We start from the raw sequence: 20,365 nt of genomic DNA, 5'->3' as shown, positions 1-20,365 counted from the left end.
TTTAGTCTGAATACCTAAATACAGGACATATTTTGATTTCCACGGTACACACATTTTTTTTACTGTTCCCAGTTTTCCATTTTGATTGCAACATGTTCGTAGTTTCAATTTTTGAGCCCTTTTACACATTAAAATACTATCTTCAAGACCCAGATAAATGGCTGTAACTGGCAGTGAGCTGAAACATTATGTGATGACTTTGTCTTGGCTTTGTAAGGTGAGCAACAGTGCCTCCCTCTGTTTGCGTTGCGACAAAGTCAGGCTTCCTTTTTCAGCACCACAGACACATCCTCAGACAGAAAAGTGACGTAATTAGTGCATGATAGCATAAATATATTTGTGTGACTATAGATTGCTATTTTCCTGCTACGTCATGCTTCACATCCACACAACAAGTAAAGAAACAATACAAACACACATCGAGGACATGAGACAAAAGAGACCAGAATATCTTTATTTAACTGGTACAGGACACTCTGAATTCGATTTTTACATAATTCAGTTTGTAATCAATCAAAAACAAGACAACTAGCTCAGTAATAGTGTAATCTGTGGTCTCATAAACATACACCATCTGCTCCAACTGCAGGGCAAAATCAGGGCTTGTAAAATAGTATGTCAAAATATAAAATATATACGAAGTCTTCTACCTGTGTGCTGCTTTTATTTTCCTTTGGTGTCCACTTTAACCAACCTTGCCTTGAGCAAAACTGATTTTTTTTTGCCATTCCTTCACTAAATGTGTTCTACCTCCGAGGAAATTAATTTTTCTTTCTATTTTAAATTCAGATTTTAGTCTGTTTACCTTTCTGTGCACTGTAGTTTACAAAAGCAGAGCCACTTTGTTGTTCTTGCTCAGAGGCACTTCAGCAATATTGGGCACCACTTGGGGGAAATCAGCAAGCAAGACCTCAACTACAAGCAGCCCTCCCTGTATGTAACCAGAATTATAAACAACATTTTGTCACGGTTCAGCGCCACACTTTTCTTTAAGTTATTTTCATCCTGTCTGCCTGTCTGTGTACTAACTGTCCTGTCATTTCAGATCCTGCTGCACGCCCCCTTCATCAGTCACTCCCTCCTCGTCAGCCCTCATTCCTTGCACCTGGCCCATCGCTGTCTCACCTGTAGCACATCCCCTCATTAGTCTTCACTACTTAGGTCCCCTCACTTGCACTTGTCCCCTGCCAGATTGTCTTGTGATTTTGAACCTGGCTCTCCCTGTGTGTTACCGGTTCAGTAAAATAATTATATTCTTATCTCTGTCTTCCGGAGTCGTGCTTTTGGGTCCTTGCGTAATCGGACCGTTACACATTTTCCCTCTGAGCCAACATGTGTTCACAATGTTTCTGATCACACTGGACACATGTTTAGAAAATACCAGCTATTTTAAAAAGCCAAACATGCCTTCTGAAATCCCTGACTTTTCAATTTGAAGTTGATTCATTTATTTAACATTGGCCATGCACAACGCCAGCATAAGTTGTATAGCTAATTTGCATTTGTGGTCCTCGGGCATTGACACTCTGATTCTAAATGCAATAATTAATAGTAAATGGGGGAACTACTGATGCCTGTACCTGCTATGTGGTGTCATGGTGTTCAAAGGAATGTGAAAAGGCAGGAAAAACAACGTGTGGTGATTCAGAAGTTTCAGCTCAGTAGGAGACCCATCAACACATCATTAAAAACAATATGTAGCATATCTGTTGTATAATATTATATATTAGTGATATAAAGGTGGTAGGGTCAGCCAGTATATTAATATTGATAGTATTTCTTGGCTCAAATTCCATTACAATTTGAGACAATTAACCTCTGAACACCCAAATCAATTGTTGACTAGACAGAGAGAGAGCATTTACCCGGAAGCACAAGGTTATGTATTGCCATTGTACAACAGGGTTGTGCCATACAAAAAGCAGAACATCACTATATGTGGAGGGTGGATCTGTTGCCTCATGTGCTAACTGGTAAGGGTCCAGGCTGGCTGCGATGTTGTTGTTTTCTGATGTGCTGGAGACCTAGTTTCTCAAAGCACTTCAACATGAAAGGGGTTGTGGGGGTCACAGGGCTGACAGACTGACAGTGGTCAGTTCTTTGGAGGCGGGAAGACTTCACAACGCACTCTTTGTTGAGGAGATCAAAGTGAGCACAAAAGGTGTTCGGCTCATCTGGCAACTTGGCCTCACAAATGATGGGGCGCTCCAGCTTTTGTAGCCTGTGACATTCTGGATCTCCTGCCACATATCTTGAATGTTGGTATCTTCATCATGAATACATGTAGCCACTATACAACGCTCCCAGATGCGCTGCTATTTACATCCCATATGACTGACCACCTTTAAGGACTTAGACCTGTTTTGCCCGACACATTTCATTCTTACTCCACTTTCTCAGTCCCCAGACGCGCTCTTAGTTTAATGGTAGCAAAGCTTTCAAAGAAGAAAAGGCAACACACCCAGCAGGGCCATCACCAAAGACAAAGACATATTCCTCCATGGGTTTTGTTCTCTGCATGCATTTCAACATTGACAAAGTAAATGGTTATTTGTAAAGACATTTTAGAAAATCTGAGTTCCCATTTGTTCAGTCAGTGAATAGAATCCCAGCGCCATTTACATCAAAAAGGCTGTGACGTTTATTTTAGTTTCTTGTTGTTTGAAAAACATTTCACTTCCAGATTAGCCAATCAAAATATAGGATGAAATATTTACTCCACGAGCACAGCGGGAACATTAATATTGTATCAGGGGTTTTTTCCCAAGAGAGAGATGCAATATCAGAGAGATTTTTAATTTTAATTTGCAAAATAAATCTACTTCTTCCACTGCAAGTAAAAGCACGAGCCCTTGGCTTCCTTGACACAGATCAAATCGCAACATATTCATTTTCTTCCTGTGCAGGGGAGAGAAAACTAGTAAAGGGAATTTTCAGGCTGGTCACAGATGGTTGAAATAAACAGAATACTACTGCCACTTCCATCTCTCATTACAGCCACACTGAATTATGCCAGGCCTAGATGGGAAATCTGCTAGTACAGCAGGCAGACATTCAATGCATAAATTCAGTTGACTCAGAGAGTATTTACTAAAAGGACTTAGCTATCCCTCAAACTTGGATGTTTGTTGTTTCTTATTTAAACTTGGTAAGCTGTTTATGATTTTCAAAACTTTCAACAGGTAGCAACTTTAAATGTCAGTTTAGAATTTTGTTTAAAAAAAAAAGTATACAGGGGAAAAGTCTGTTGAAAATGAGAGAATCCACCAAACCAATCAGAGGAGAGGGGGACTAAGGCTGAATATGGTGTTTGTCAGCTGGCATATAGTATTTGGGGAAAGTGATTATAGATGTCATGGAAACGTTGCTCAGAGCAATATGTCAACATGTGTATGTTTAATTCCTCAGTGCGTGTGTGCGTACATGGGAGAGAGAGAGAGAGACAACATCAACACACGTACACACACACACACAACATCAAAACACACTTCCACCGTCTCTCACAAACACACACACAGAGAAAGGGTTAGTTGTTAATTGTTTTCTGCTCTTTTCTTGAATTTATGAATTGCACCTTTCTCTATTGTCTCATTATTACTTCACAAAAGCATATACACAATAAAGCAATATTTTTTTTTTTTTTTTTTAAATACCATGGCATCAAACCTAGCAGTCATCAGTTATACATGTATGCTATTTATTTTACTTTACACATATTTTCTTTTAGGAGACACTCCTTGGTTTTGTATGGTGTGAGCTAAACACAAGAAAAAGGTCAGTGGGGGCCTGAAGGTTAGAAGTAGAATGCCAGGCTGTGAGTTCCTTCTATTGAGCAATGTTCTCAACCCCTCCTACCCGAGTCAACCCTGTCTCCTAAAAATTACGTTCCCCGAGAACTAATACGCATTCCCAATTACGTTTGATCAGAAACGTATCTCCTCCCTGATTATGTTTGTGTTTGACGTATTACACATACGTTGATTATACACGTATAGGTTTATTAAACACATATGTTGATTATACACGTATTTTTGTTTTATTGTTTTTATGTTTGTGTTAGACGTATTACAAATACGTTTACAATCGTGTGTTTGTGTTATTGTTTTCTTGCTTTATTTAAGCATATTTTAATTTTTAAACTCTGCGGAGAAAAAAGAAAAGAGGGGCGGGGTGAGGCCAGTGACAGCCGGCCGGTTCTCACTGGCCGGCTGGGGCTGGGCGCCGGCCGCACCGGGAGGCGAAGACTGTTTGCCCGCCGTTGTTAGGCCGGTCCAGGCATCTTAACTGTAACAGTACGTTGTGTTTGACATATTACAATATTTCTGTAAGACCAGTACAGTTAAGATGTTTGGATGTGGTCAGAAATGTTCTGAACACATTCATATCAGTTAGTATTTTGAAAACCGGATGTTGGGTCCCGTGACTCCTTCCGCCCGTTTGAATATTTTTTTCTTCTGCACTTCTTCTGTACTTGATGTGACCACAGAGATCCGAGTGTCTGCTGATGATCGCAGTGGTTTACTGCACTAGATGGAGTTTATCACACACTTTGGGCTGCATTCACAAACAACCCGACTCAGAGAAGACCGGAGCCGGCGCGAAGGAGGCTGTTACCGACGGCCTGACGGCGACGCCAAACGTCTGAAGACCGAGCCCCGGTGCAAGCAGTCTGAAGACCGGCCTAACAACGGCGGGCAAACGGTCTTCGCCTCCTGGTGCGGCCGACTCTCGGGCTCCCGGTGTGGCCAGCGCCCGGCCCGGGCCGGCCGGCTCTCACTGGCCGGCTGTCACTGGCCTCACCCCGCCCCTGTTTTCTTTTTTCTCCACAGAGTTTAAAAATTAAAATATGCTTAAATAAAGCAAGAAAACAATGACACAAACACACGATTATAAACATAGTTGTAATACGTCAAACACAGACATAAAAACAATAAAACAAAAATATGTGTATAATCAACATACCTGTTTAATCAACGTATGTGTAATACGTCAAACACAAACATAATCAGGGAGGAGATACGTTTCTGATCAAACGTAATTGGGAATGCGTATTAGTTCTGGGGGAACGTAATTTTTAGGAGACAGGGTTGCCCGAGTGGAGCGTTCAAATCAGACTGGAGTTGTACTGGGCAGCTTACAGATGCGAATGTACATTAGTGTGACAGGTAGATACTTTCCACATAGCTTTTAGTGAGTCAGCGCTTTGTATTTCAAAGCAGATACAGTTCAGCAAATCTGTGGTAATAATTTAGGAAGTCCATGAGTGAACATGACATGACGTCTTTCTTTAAAACCTTTTTTTCATCATTTATTCATTCATTAATTTTTGGCGTGAAACAAAAAATACCCTTCTGATGCTCATTCACCCTGAGATCACCTTAGCAGGCTGGTGACTGGACTGAACCCCGACTGAGCAGGTACACTACAACACCTCCGGCTACTAATGCAATGAGTCATCAACCTCAAATGTGTTTTCAAAGACTGCTCAGCAAGGTTTTCAGCTTATTATAGAAGTCTGCCAATGAACTCATAATTATTAAGAAACTTTTTGTCTCTGCAGAGTTCATCTTCAAACATAAACTCCATAAAGTCCTTGTGGGAATCAGCAACAAGTCCCAATGCCCCAGATTTGGTATCAAAACAAGATATTTTTAGCTGATTCAAGCAAACAGTGCAGCTTTTTACCCCTTTCACTCAGATGTGCTACATGAATCGGTTGAACTGATGAAGTAGATTTAGTTGCTACACTTCATCAAATCTCAAATGATGGCAGTGAATATTATGATTGACAAACAGTTTCTTGTCGAAAGTTATTTCTTCTGTGGCTCAAAACACGATCTAAACGTCAAGCAGCGCGACACACTCTGGGCCTATGTATTGTGTTGTTACAGTGCGATGTTTTCTTGGGTAGAGTAGTAAAATTACAATATCTCTGGATTTCTGCCCAAACCAGCAGTTCAAAAAAAATAGTTTCTTCTTGCTTTGTGTAGCTTTGCTGGCCCTCAATCTCCTCCTCATTCACTTTCTGCACAGGCCAAGGCAGCTTTCTCTGGTAAACTAGGTCCACTGCTCTCCCTGGAGACAAGGCTATTTAACAGAAAGCCCACGAAACATTAAGGGTTTTGGCAGCCAGAGCAGAGAAGAGTGGTGAGGGACGGACAAGCGACTCCTGGAGCCAGGATAAGTATAAGCCTGTAAGACACCACAGAGATCCGGGAGTTGAACGTCTCAGCTTGTCTTCTGGCCAGCAACACAGCAGCAGAGCTGTCATCCCACTCACTAACACTGACTCTTCAGGTGTGTGTGTGTGTGTGTATGTGTGTGTGTGTGTGTGTGAGTGTGTGTGTGTGTGTGTGTGTGTGTGTGTGTGTGTGTGTGTGTGTGTGTGTGTGTGTTGTTGCGTACTGGGTAAAGCATCAAGACACAGGGTTTATCTTTGGAGTCTATAGTCTACACAGGGAAAGCAGGGAAATGTTGATCCAAAGCTATTTTGGATGCATCCAGCTGAGCTGGGAGTTACCCTTGTGTTTATATGTGACTTTTAGCATGTGGAGCTGACAGCCAAGGCGACGTTATATGATGATGCTAAATTAAGCCCAGGCCATTTCTCTCATGCTTTTGATTTGTTATGGGCTGAGACCCGATTGATGACTGAAATTGACTTTCGGTGTTTACATATTTTCTTGGAGGACAGTAGAAACAAATGTTGTTCATCTTTGAATTAAGTATTGTGTCCAGTGTGTTACTCAGATAAATAATTATGTTCTTTTGTTTACACATTGCTTGATTTAAATGTTCTATTTGGTTATTCTTGTTTTGTGGTGCTATATATATAGTGGACTTGTTTACTGATAGACAATTATACTACAAGATCCCTAAAAAGCGACCGATAATGTATCCATCCACCAAATATCTAAACCTCCTGTCCTGTCAAGTGTTGCAAGGGCCAGGAGCCTTACGCCTCGGTTTTACTCCCAGAATGCACTGGGTCAAAGGCTGGGTAACTTCAGGTCTATACTGTGTCACAGGCACAACTGATAAAGCTGTGAAGTAAAGTCCCTTTACTTCATGCTTTTTATTTATCAGGCACATAGTCAGTATCAGTCAGTGTGTGTGGGCTCACAGCTCTTGAGTCACAAGTAATTGTGTGAAATGATTGCAATGCCCATGGCTCATGGATTGTAAGGCAACAATCAGTTATTTGGAGTTTAGGGGTTAGTGTATCAGACCGATTTATACTTCCCTCTGCAACTTGCGATTTAAGTAAAAAGACAAACGTGGATTTTAGAAATAAAATAGAACTGGTCAATAAGCAAACAAAATCTTTATTTCCACATGGAGACAAACAATAATGTATCTCAAAAGTGATAACTGCCAGACTGAAAGTTCCTCTCCACTTTTGCTAGAAGGAAAATAGCTTATTTGCACACAGAGATGATCAAATTGGTACGCAGTGTTAAAACCAGTAGGTTTGGTGTGTATCTTAGTACAGTAGCTGGCGTTTGATTCAATTTGCACCATGTGGGACTCAGAAAGCAGTTGGCCAGGATCAAGTTGTGGGTGTAGTGAAAGGATGGGAGGGGGCGGAGGAACTGACAATTTCACAGTGGAGGGGAAAAAATCTCTGTTCGCTTGTTAAAAAAAAAGACATCCATTTAAGAGTGTGTAAGTACTGACTCATATGTGGATTGTATCAGACCCAGATAAGCCTTGATTAGCATGCACAGAGTAACCATTCAGTCAGATCCATGTCAGATCGTATAAACTCACTGGACAATAAACCCGGAAGGTGAAATGTCATTTGCAGCATTTTGTGGTTTTCAGTAATGTGTCACCAAACCGTATTGAAATATAACACCGTGTACATGCTTTCATTTTAATATAGAGCTGCAGGATTCATTTAACAGCATGAAAACACAATAACTTGAACTTGTTTGTGTTGCAAATGTGGTGAGGGCGTTAATTTGACGTGTTGCCGGTATCTGTCATTCAGCCTTGATTTGGGGATGTAAACAATCTCTGTGTATGGGAGACACAGACTGCTCTCTGTTTATGCTTAAACATTTGAAAATAAGTCAACCAGCTTGTAATACATCTCAAATGGTTTCAAATTTGTATTATTTCATATTAGAAATCTACCTTCATAATCTAAATTTTGACCTAAACAAAACTTGAAACAGATGAATAGATCACCTCCCATCGGCAGCCCTTTTCCTGTTGAGGAAGAATTAGACGTTAAAAGATAAAGAGTAAGATTAAGAAACCTAAGGCCACTCCTTGGTGGTGCACAGCGCAGCGGAGTTATTCAAGCCTAAAGGGATCTTGACCCTGTTGATTTGGCAAACCATGCAGATGAGATGTTGCTAAGCATCTTCTCTCCCTCTGCCAGCGTAAAGGCCATGTGGGAACACTGTGGAGGGGTAGATAGCTCTGCTATTTACTGCCACAGTCAGCTCTCCTTCCGTGTGTTTTTCTCTCTCTCTCTCTCTCTCTCCCTCTCTCTCTCTCTCTCTCTCTGCCTCTCTCTCTCTCTAGTATTTTTCCATGCTTCACTCTCTGCCTCTTGGGATTAAAGGGTGACTTCCATAGGTCCTCAAAGTGTGAAAAATCTCTCGATGGAGACAAATCTCTAAAAGCCCTTAGAACTGTAAACCCCCTTTAAAGGTGTAGTGTCCAACTTTACTCTTCAGCTAATACCATCAGCCATTTGCTGTTAATGCTTTAAGGGTGTTCAAATGCAAATGTGTTGCTGAAGTACAGGAAATACATATACTCTCCTTACATATACTCATAGAATGTAAATGCACACCTCTCTCCATCATCCTTCTATCTTCGACAGCATTCTCATACTGAGATGCAATCGAGTATAAAGGGTGAAGACTGAAGTGCGCAATCAAGAACAGCATGGAGCGCTCTGCACACACAGGGAGATGAATAATTTCTGTCAGTATGGAGAAAGTGAAGGCGACAGATAGTGAGTAGGCCTAGAGGATGTATAATTGAATGTGTGGTGGGTCTCTGTTCTCTCCTGTCATCAGTAATTTCATCAGGATAGCAGGACATCCAGTGGGGAGTCGCCCCAAACAAAGTATGACAGGAATTACAATCCTTGGCTAAGGCTGCAGCTACATTTGCAGTTTGACATATAACTCACTAACTGTGCATGTCACGAGTTGCTGAACAGTTTTGTATGCATTGTTTTTACCCAACGTTAAAGGGCAGACCACCCCAAATATTGTAATAATCAATTATTTTCAAGGTTCTTTGCATTTGTAGGCGTATTTCCTTGTTATATCTAATTCTCGTTGATAATGTGACATCTTGGATATTGCCAATACAGCTCGTGTTTATTGGCAGGATATTTTCCAGCCATCTACAACAAAAATGGTTAACTTTAGGTTTTGTGTCGGTTCCACAGAATCAGAATGACTTCAGAGTGGCGTTCAACAGTTATATAGAAAGAAATCCATCAATACAGGACATTTATTTATTTCTACATTGACACTCGCTTCAATAATGCAACAATGCAACAGAGCCTCGTGAAACACTGGTATTAATTCTCTACTGATAAGAGAAGAAAAGACAGCTGAAGGCAATAAGATCATACCTGTTCTCAAAGGATTGTCAAAGGTAATTCCGGGAAATATAGGATGAAGCAGAAATGGAGAAGGCAGTTTGAGGGGAAGTGGGTCTATAAACACAAAAGAAATTGCCACACTTCATCATAACTTCTGAAACTTCTGAAATGTGTTAAGCATCATAAAGTGATAACATAAAACCATGTGAGAGCATCTGAGGGAGGATGTGTTGGCACTTAGTGGCCAGACTGATGATCAGATAATGTAAGTTGGCAATTCCACTGGAGTCCCAAAAGAAATATCTGCCTCTTAGTCTTGGACCCACTCTTACCTCTGTCATGCCATTAGTTTCAGTTTGACGGTAAAGAATACACTTGAGGACGAGAGGTGAGCTTTTCGATGGAGAGTTTTACAAGTAGACGGACAATATTGGCCTTTTGTCAGCCTGTTTAGAGTGATTCAGCATTCATTTATGTAATTGAGTGTGCGTGAACATGTGATATTATTATCCCTATTATTATTTATAGCAATAGTAGTACTCTACAGTAGATGCACTTGTGAATTTTGGAGTATTTTCAATCATTATGAATATTAAACACTTTGAAAACTGGGGGTTTGAATATATTAATATATTGGAACAAAATATTGCTTCTTAGCAGCTCTTCAAAATCAGGAATCAAAGCAATCTGTCTCGCATTACTCTAACTAGACAAAAGTGCATACTATAGATTATAAAACTGTTTCACATACTGTAAATGTTTTGCTTCTGAGTCTATATTTTATTCAAATAAACACATGCACCAATAAATATGTGTCAGTTCTAATATTGACACAAACGTGATGCTTTATGATGGAGGGTACTGTGGAGTTTTGCCATCCTTCTTCTTCTTATCTGCCTCTGGTTGGCATTAGGGACAGCACCAGTCAACCCACGAGTGTTCTACATGTCAAAACAGATTTAGAGGCTTCTAAATAAGTCTCATATAAACAGTAGCGTGGCCTTGGCTCTCCTTCTTCTTCCATCCCACCCTAACAGCCACTCTGCCAAGTTTCCAGTTCCCTTAACTTTTGTTACAAAGTCTGGCTGTACTCATTCTATTCCCTGCAAGATAAGTCATGCCGGACATAAATTGGCTTTGGCCCAGTGGGTCAATGCTACAGTATTTTGTTATTGCAGATCAAATGAAAGAAATTCAATAGGTTTTTCCCACTTGACAGCATCTAGGGGGTTGTTATTTATAGCTTTTCAAAAGCGCAGAATCAACATTTTACAATTATAATCTCTTGTCATTAAAGTTCTTGACGCAAATATCAATTGAGATTGATGTTAGCATCAAGGTTGATGACAGGATCAATTTGTTTGGATAGAGAACAAGTGTTTCCTGATTTCTTACCAAAATAGTCTTAAATTCAAGCAATTGCACCCTAATATGTTCAAATGCTTTAGTATCACCAGTATAGTCGTTGGATACGAGAATGAGATGTATTTTCATATTGACTATAATATTGTTAGAAACTGTTAAATCTTGAGTGGGTGGAAAGCTCCTTTTGGAGCAAACAAACTTCACAAACTCTTCATCTGCTGATTGTTATTTTAGTTCTCATGTAGCTCACTCACACAGAGACAAGAAAGCTGCTTCAGAGAAAGGACCCTGCAAGCACCAGACTTGCCTACTAATGTATGATCTGTGCAGCTGTCATATCAATGGGGTGGCAGGAAATTGAATTAGATGAATTAAAGGATTTATTGTATCTTATAAATGTCCTGAGGAAATGTGTGCATCCATTTCTGCTAAACATAGACGTGTGTGTGCGTGTATTGGTTTTGCGTTCATTCACATGTTCAGTATGTTGTGTGAACAAGGAGAAGAAGGATCTCCCATCTGCATCATGTTTTTGTCCAGAAGAACGTATGATGAAATAGCTTGATCCCTTGCTTTTCCCCCTCTCCTATAGTCATGAGAGGCGAAAAGAAAAATCTTAATTGAGGGTACAGTAAGTGGTTGGAGACAAGGGGTGGCTGCAGTGTAGGAAAATCAGTATTTTAATCCACCGAGGCAGTTACAGCAGGATTACAGCAGGGACTTTATAAAAGAAGCCAATTATGACAGTATACGGCAATACACTGCCTAATTTCAATTACCCTCTCTGCCACTTTTTAATTTCCGTTCATTAAGTGGATTAAGTAGAAATACATGTTCTTCTAGTTTATAAATGATTAAAAGTCTTAAGGAAGATGAGAGGCAATGGAGGGGAGGAGACTAATTTCTGCGTATGATTAATCATGGGTGTTTTCTGTAGGAGTTCATGTTTTGTGCATCAAATTGATTTTGTTCATCATGAGGCAGAGGAATGATCCATATCGGGCCTGCACAGCTGAAAGGTTTGTTAATGACATTTTGTTTTTTATTGAGTTTGTTTGTTATTGTTTTTTCCCACCCACCCTAACTTTTCATGTGTTGTGTGTTGTATTTGCCTGTCCTTCAGCTTGAAAAGACGCCTGTAATAAAACTGTCTTGGAGCACAATTTGACAGATGGTCACAAAGTTTTCTGGCGAAAAAATGTCCTCGAAAATCATGCAGTCTTGCTGAGGCAACTCCTTTATTCAGCACTGACCAAAAGGTGTATCTATATATTGTGGCCCTGAGACTGATAACTCTTTCAGAGTTTCTCTGTCAAAGAGGCTCAATATGTCTCCTCTGAATAATGACAATGTTTTCTGCCATGGCTTTTTCCACTGCATTATTATTCCCATTTCTCATTCTGTAAATACTTCTGTAACTCCAAGCAGGGAGCAGAGACAAGTCTGTATTATTTAGATCCTTTCCACACTGCACCAGTTAATTCCTTTAATATGCTTAAAAGTCAAACATTTAATTGTAACGGTTGCCAGAGGTGTTTTTGTTTCAGCACTAAGGTGGAAATAAATTATTTTTAATAAGCCATGTGTAGGACGCCAGGATAGTATTTTTTACTGATGTGACAGAAGGATATTTGTATGAGAATTTTCCAATTGTGTTGTTGCTTTTGACTACTTCTCTTTTTTTTTGAGTATTGGAGGATTAGAGGGGAACTGTGTTTTTATTTTTTCAATGATTCCATTCATTAAATGTCAAACCATCAGAGATGCTGTCTGCCTCTCTTTTTCCCTCCCGTGCCTATTTCCTCTGACCAGAGATCATCAGCCTATTATTTTACATTATCTGTCATCATCAAAGAGGATGGATCCACCTGCAGTACATGGTAGCGGTGCAGTGTGCCTGCACTGGCAGAGTGATTGATCTGATCCTCCGCATCCTGATGAAAGAGACTGTCTTTGTTCTTGCCAGGGGCCCAGCACTTGCCCTGTTAAATCATCTTGTACCACCTGTCTCTATTTGTTACCATTAGACCCTGGTTTTCTCAAACTATAGCTTTAGACCCAGTAGGGTCTCACCTGTGGTGGGAAAAAAACAGGAAATAGTGTGAGATGTCTCACCATATCCCTTTGTGAATTCAACTTCTTTTTCAATGCATGTGTTGATAAGAAGAAGCGTTTCTGCACACAGTTGCGGTAAACAAGTAGTTTGACCTTCCATGATGTTCCCTTATTTTCTGTATTAAAAAAAACATTTCAAAATCAGGCAAGAGGATATAGAATGTTTTAAGCAAAGGTTATAATACTCAGTACAGTACTGCAGTATTTCAACCATGAAACTATAATGGTATGTATTATTTGTACATACTTCTATACACTTCATATACACTGCATATACTTTGCACTTTTGCACTTTTTTATTGTATTAACTGTAATAGACTCTGCTGTTTTGTTGTATATTGAGTATTTGTCATACCTAATATGTTTGTGTCTTCTATGTAACTTTGCTTGCTGCTGCCACAAATAAATGTCCCCTTGGGGATGAATAAAGTATATCTATCTATCTAATAATGTAATATGACCAGTCGCCTGAAGATGGCGCCCCATTTTCGTGCAAAGGGCAATTTGGCAATGCCCCTCACGGTTTCCGGTCTGCGCCGTACCATACCGGAAGATGTACCTTTATCCTGACACGTAGCAACCACAACCAAGTTGGTAGTGCTCTGTGTACATTTGTCAAACATCACGGGTAAGTGTAACCATTCGCGATGCTTTAAGGATATAAACTGTGTAAGAAGAGATAATTGGAATATGAAAGCTACTCACTGACATAATGAGTGAGATATGCATCGCGCCAGGTCTCCACAACTGTTACAACTAACAACTAGCATCAGTCAACCAACGAGCAGCAGGTAACGGTGCGTTAGCCACCCAAAGATTACGAGCTTGTTGTGTATTGTTTTATAAGATTTGCTAAAATATCCTTTGAGGTGGTTGTTACTGTCTAGCAATATGGTAGTTGATACGAACATTTGACTCACAATAGACTAATGACATCTAATGTTGTCTTATTTTATTGTGTGGTTTGCTGAGCTAGCTACCTTAGCTCACAGTTATATTAACGCTAGCAGAGATAACGTTACCATTAATGCTACTAGGTTAAATAACAGGACAACAGTTATTTTGTATCACGTACGCTCGTCAACGTTAGATAAGCTGTTCCAATTTAAGATAATAATAATAATAAGACTATTATTTCGGTTTATCAAGCGACCACGTTACATGGAAACTCTCAGCCGAATGCGTCTGTTGACAGGTGTTGATAAAAGAGATCAAGTAGCTGTCCTCGTCAATGCCCCTTTGTTTAGTTTTTCATAACAGTGACAGTGTCGAAACCTTCTCGTATGGTTTCTGGACAAAACATACCGGATTAGTTACACGTTGTAGAGTCTCTTTTGAGGAAACGAGTTCACTCGTGTTGAAACGTGTTTGTACACACACAAGTATATTAAATATGTCATGAGGTGACAACATAAATGGATTATTCATTTTAAAAACTAATCCATGTTATTCTGCCTCCAAACGCTTTGTGTAAATTATTTGCAATGTTTACCCCTACAGTGTGTCTGCCATGTTGTGAGGCTATCTGAAACAAATTCAATGTGATTTATATATTTTACTTATTAAACTCTAATTAACTCAATTGTTTCACATCTCTGTATTCTTGTCTGGTTGCATTTGGTCTGGAAAACAGCATTTTGTCATTGTAAAATGACAACATCACACACCTCTTTCTCATTGATTTGTGGCGCTTTAATGCTGTTTTGAAATAACAGATTTCAAACAGCCTCCTATTTGTGTTGGAAACTAGCAAAACTCCACACTGCAACGAAGTACACAGACGCCGGGGCGGTCACGAGTTGATCTGGCTGCCTTCTGCTTTCAAGAGCGACTGCTGACTGTGTGTTGCACATATTGTTATCCTATGTCTCTAACTGATATCAACGTTTTGGACGTAGAATATGTCTGTATTTAATAGCATTATTATTTTAGAGGAACCACCTCCCTGGAGAACAACTTAATCAACCTAACTGATATGTCGTGTTCCTGTTGCTGTCTCTGTGTTTCCAACAGAGTGAGAGATGTCGGGGTTTGACAATTTCAACACAGACTTTTACCAGTCCAGCTACAGTGTCGATGACCAAAACCAAGGCTACGCGAACACTGAAAACCCACCCAACAAGTAAGAAAGCCGAAAGCCCTTAACTGAGCCTAACTCTCTCTTTTATGTGCCGCTTCTTTTATGTGCTCCTAAAGACTTTCCTACCTAACACTTTTTTTCTTGGCTCAATACTTTATTTTACATCTTTTAAGTGCATTTATGATGGGCAAGTTTAGTTAATGCTGTATAATTGAAACGACACCTGTGGAAAGCAAACTTGCCATTTTAAGTAGAAATAAGCAGTGTTAAAAGCCATTTAAAAGCCTTTCAGTCAAAGAGAGCTATTTGTTCTGTTAAGTTGTTCATTCTGTACACATGACATCTATTGCAAATCTGTCCAGCCGGGGAGAGGGATCCTTCTCTGTTGCTTTCCCTAACGTTTTGTCCCTTTTTTCTCCCCGTAAATGTTTTTTGGGGTGGGTTCTGTGCTGATGTAAGGTCCCAGGACAGAGGATGTTGTTTGTGTACAGATTGTAAAGCCCTCTGAGGCAAATTTGTGATTTTGGGCTTTACAAAATACATTTAATTGAACTATTGAGCATTATTTTTATCATGTGTTTCTTAGGCAATACGATGGTCAGTACGACTACTCCCAGCCCATGGGATACTCTCCCCCAGGGATGATGCAGCCCCAGCAACCCTACACGGGACAAATCTTCCAGCCCACACAGACCTACACCCCATCCCCGTCACAATCCATGTATAGTAGCAGCTTTGATGACGAGCCGCCGCTGCTGGAAGGTAAGCAAACCACAACCTGTCGTCTATGACTTCTATTTGCCTCTTCTCGTTCAGGAGTGTAGAAATGTTGCAATAGAACTGTCTAGTACAGCACATTTGACAATCAACAATGCGATCAGGACTTTTCCCCATGTGTATATCGTTAACTGTGCTAATATTAGTCGTTTGTCATTTACCTGTCACCTGATTGTTTATGCTAGTGTCATAAGTGATAAAACATGTGCTAAAACATTTCAGTCAAACTGCAAATTGAATACCGTTGTTAGACTATTTTGTGTGAAGATAGTCATGCTGTTGAACGTGGTCTGCATTATCACTTCTTGGACATGGACCGTAGGGCGTGAAATTAAAGTTCCATTCGACTGTTGCAGTCGCTTGCCGAGTTAGAGAATTTTCATGGAATAGAAATGACTGACCGATCAAAGGCTGGCTACCTGTCAAAGTGACTGCAAAATGGGCAGTATTTTCCTTCTAGTTACACACATTAACCACTTTTCGTTGGCATACATGCTGACACTGAGTAACACCGAGCTATTATTATGCTGGCCTTAATCTTTGGACCGAGCCTTCCAGGGTTCATGACCGATACTTGCACTTCCTTTTTCAGATTAATTTATTAATGTATTTTCTTTGATAAAACTGATCACACTTTGGCAATAGTGGTCAGTCTCCATTGCCATCATTGTGTCAATTCCTGGGCTTGTGTTAATTTGTGGCTGTGTCTCAATGTCAGCTTGAGACCAGGAAAATGTAAATGTTGACTGTCGCTGAAACCTAATTAAAACTATTTAGACTAAAATTAGTTTGACCTATAAAGGTTATTCTGAGAAGAAATCACACTTTGTCACACACGGGTCCTTTCTGTCTACATACTCATGCAAAGTAAAACCTCTGAGCATTAGTGGAAAGAGAGGTGTTTCTTTGTTTGTAACTGTCATAGCAAACCAGTTACTCTAAGCCAATTATTATGTCAATATCTGTTTTAAAGATCCTATACAACTCCTTCCTTATTTGTGTCATATTTTATCACAAACTATGTTTGATCATATTTTCAGTATCCAATGTTTCCTATGTGTGTTTTCTCTGTTTTTAGAATTAGGAATCAACTTTGACCACATCTGGCAGAAGACTCTGACGGTGCTCCATCCAATGAAAGTAGCCGACGGCAGCATCATGAATGAGACAGACCTGGCTGGGCCCATGGTCTTCTGTTTGGCCTTCGGGGCGACGCTTCTCCTGGTAAATCATTTGGTTAACGTTGGTGAATAATACAGCTTATGTTAAACTTCTTATATTATATTAGTAAAACACTCACAATCACTGACATCCCTGCAACACCGTATGGTGCAAACGATAGATGCACTTATACCTGTATTATTATTTAGATCCATACTGTGATCTGTTTGTATCAGGAAAATACACAGTTGAGTGTTACAATGTCATCAACAGCATCATGTTGTATATTTAATTAGTTAAAGTGAGAAATGTCCAATGAAAATAAAAGATGTGTTCAAATTCATTGTTAGAACTGTAATAGTAATATTAAGTTCTCGTATTGGTACTTTGTATCTAAATATAAGTGCATGTTTACATTTAAAAAAAAAAAAGTGGTTTCTGTGCATCCCTAGTTTGCATGTCTATATCTGACTGTGTGGATATATGATTTTTTTTTCCCTCTCTTATAACAGTCAGGTAAGATCCAGTTTGGCTATGTGTACGGTATCAGTGCAATTGGCTGCCTCGGCATGTACTGCCTACTCAACCTGATGAGTATGACGGGTGTCTCCTTCGGCTGTGTGGCCAGCGTGCTGGGATACTGCCTCCTCCCTATGATCCTCCTCTCCAGCTTTGGAGTCCTCCTCTCTTTACAGTGAGTACACATGAAAAGACTACAGCTGATGAATGTTGATATAACTTGTTAAAATAGCAAAGGCTTTTCTTCGTCCATAGGTGCCACCTTTGTCTTCCATTAGACAGCGTCTAGTAGTTTACATTTCCCAGTTAGGGTTTTGTTGTATTGTGCAACTTAAAAATGATCATTGGTTGCTCAATAATTTCAGTTTAAGTGTAATATGAAGTTGTTTATGGGATGATGTAACCTTTTTGGAATGTTTGATAGGAGTTTCACAAGTAGTTTTACATTTAAATTTAACTGTTTACATGCAGTGAAAGGTAACCTCCTGCTTCCTTCTTGTCCTCTTTAGGGGCATGGTGGGAATTATACTAACGACAGCAATCATTGGCTGGTGCAGTCTTTCAGCCTCAAAGATCTTCATCTCGGCATTGGCCATGGATGGGCAGCAGCTGTTGGTTGCTTACCCATGCGGTCTCTTATATGGGGTCTTTGCACTCATTTCTGTCTTCTAAAAAATCTTTATGTAACCGTTGGAAAAAAAACGCTCCCTTAAACAGCACCAAGATATTTCGCCTTTTTTTTTTTTTTTACACCTCCAGCTCTCACTACATTCCGACTTGACCATCTGCAGGCCGGAGTGTATCGCCTGACTCTCCACTTTGTTCCCCTCATACACCTGAAAGGAGAGGACCGTCAAATAAACTTAAATGACTCCTGGGGACCATGTTGAGCCTTCAACGGCCCAGTACAGTCCTATGATTTTAAGGACATGATGGCTCAAGGAAGCTAGCAATTTTAGTTAATAGTTTGCACATGGGAAACCCAAGGAGACAATTTAATTTGGACAGGGATGGGAGAAGGATCTCACTTACCAAGGACTGATAACCAACCCTCAGCAAACCCTGCAGACTGATTTGAAGCCAGTCGAAACAACCAGATTTCTGCAAAAGCTGTTTAATGTGAGCCGGCAAACTCCAACAGATTCTAAACCGGCAACACTAAGGGAAACGTCCACTTTCCTTCTGTACAATACTTTCGATAGCTAATTGAACTACACCACCCAGAAAAGGTGGAGGAAAAGGTGGAATCTCCTCGTCTGTATCTTCTTCTCTCCAGGACTGAGCGAGTCAGTAATCTCATCATTGGCGCGTCACCGCCGTGATCTGATCTTTGCTGTAAAATCATCAGCCCTGCTATATCTTCTCGTGTATTGTTTCATGATATTCTCCTTAGATTCATTTGACTTTTGATACCCTTCAAGAAGAAAACACAGTTTGCAGAAAACCAAACCAATTTGATTAGGCATTGAGAATTTGAATTCAGAGACATACTGTATATTTCTAGGTAGTACACACATATAGAGGTTGTTGCTATAGTTTGCATCCTTTTACATTTCTCGAATCTTGATTTGAGAGTTGACTCACTCTATGCGTTGATGTTTTCTCTGTTGTTCATGTCTTCTCATGCACATTAAAGTTGTCTTTGAAATTGATCTTCCTTGTGATATTAAAAGCATACATTGCATGGTCAACTGTAAGAAGTGGTATAACCTCTTTTAAAGAGGGACTGAGACAGGCTTTAGCTGTGTGTTAGAATTAAGGCAGACGTGCACTGGAACAAGTCGGTGCATAATGAAGGATTTGGTCACAGCTGGTTAGTAGATCACAGAAAAAAAATTCTGCATGCTCCTGCTTCTTAGGTCTGGAAGACCTTCAGGGTTTGAAATGAGATTTGTAATTGAAAAGTGAATGCAGACATTTCCCTGTGGACATTAGCCTCCAGTATTAGAGTTTGGTCAGGTGAGAGCAACATTATCCACACATCATCTCTCCTGCTTCTCCCTGAAGAACATTTTCAGATCTTAAATCCACAGTTTCAAGTACTCTTAAAGGCTTTCTACCTCTAATCTGTTCAGGATGGGTTGGTTTTAGTTATTTGATGATTTAAACATTTTCAGCTGAGCAATTCATGGCAAGCTTTGTTTTATTATTGTTCCTGTATCTTTCCATCAACTAGGCAGTAGTTATTGACAAGTGCAGCATGCTTTTTCAGTAAAACATCAATGTCCTTACACCCTTGCACTTGGTGCAGGAGCTACACGATCACAGGCTACCTAAAAAATACTGACACTTTACAACTAGATGGCCGGATTTTCCCCTTGTGGTGTTATGATGCAGCACCACCGAATGTACTTATGGTTTACTCCAGTGTGTTGACCTTTTGACCATAACACCAGAGGATCTTTTAAGCAAAACCCACAATAGAATATCATTTAATGTTGCAGACCAGATTGTTGATGGATGCTAGTCTAATTTAGTCATAAGGACGTGTGAAACTGCTTGCCCTTAAGGTCAGTTGTGTTTGGTAGAAGAGAAACCACAACTCCAACGGGTGGTGTGTGTGGAGGAGATGGTAAAAAATGTGACTGACTATTATGAGTAAAGCTTTATAATGCAATAACTCTCATATGGTAAACAGGGTTGACGAGAGAAAATGTATAGAATGCCATGGTTAGAACACAACTTTTTTTCTTCTCCCTTCTGGGTTTTCTTTGCCCTGACATACACAAAACATACACACAAAGGGGCTTCTCAAATGGACGATAACCCAC

At 40.0% G+C, this 20,365-nt stretch overlaps 1 protein-coding gene across 1 annotated transcript; it reads left to right on the top strand.

The window, feature by feature from the left end:
• Positions 1 to 13,612: 13,612 nt before the first annotated feature.
• On the top strand, positions 13,613 to 19,246 carry yipf5 (Yip1 domain family, member 5). The gene is made up of 6 exons (XM_079214047.1): positions 13,613 to 13,685; positions 15,071 to 15,179; positions 15,724 to 15,899; positions 16,993 to 17,138; positions 17,588 to 17,769; positions 18,104 to 19,246. Exons 2-6 carry the CDS (start codon positions 15,079 to 15,081, stop codon positions 18,264 to 18,266), a joined length of 768 nt encoding a protein of 255 aa, XP_079070173.1. The 5' UTR covers positions 13,613 to 13,685; positions 15,071 to 15,078; the 3' UTR covers positions 18,267 to 19,246.
• The last annotated feature ends 1,119 nt before the right edge of the window (positions 19,247 to 20,365 follow it).

This window comes from Taurulus bubalis, assembly GCF_910589615.1.
Source record: "Taurulus bubalis genome assembly, chromosome: 2".
Lineage (NCBI taxonomy): Eukaryota > Metazoa > Chordata > Actinopteri > Perciformes > Cottidae > Taurulus > Taurulus bubalis.
This window is presented reverse-complemented; position numbering and strand designations above follow the sequence as displayed.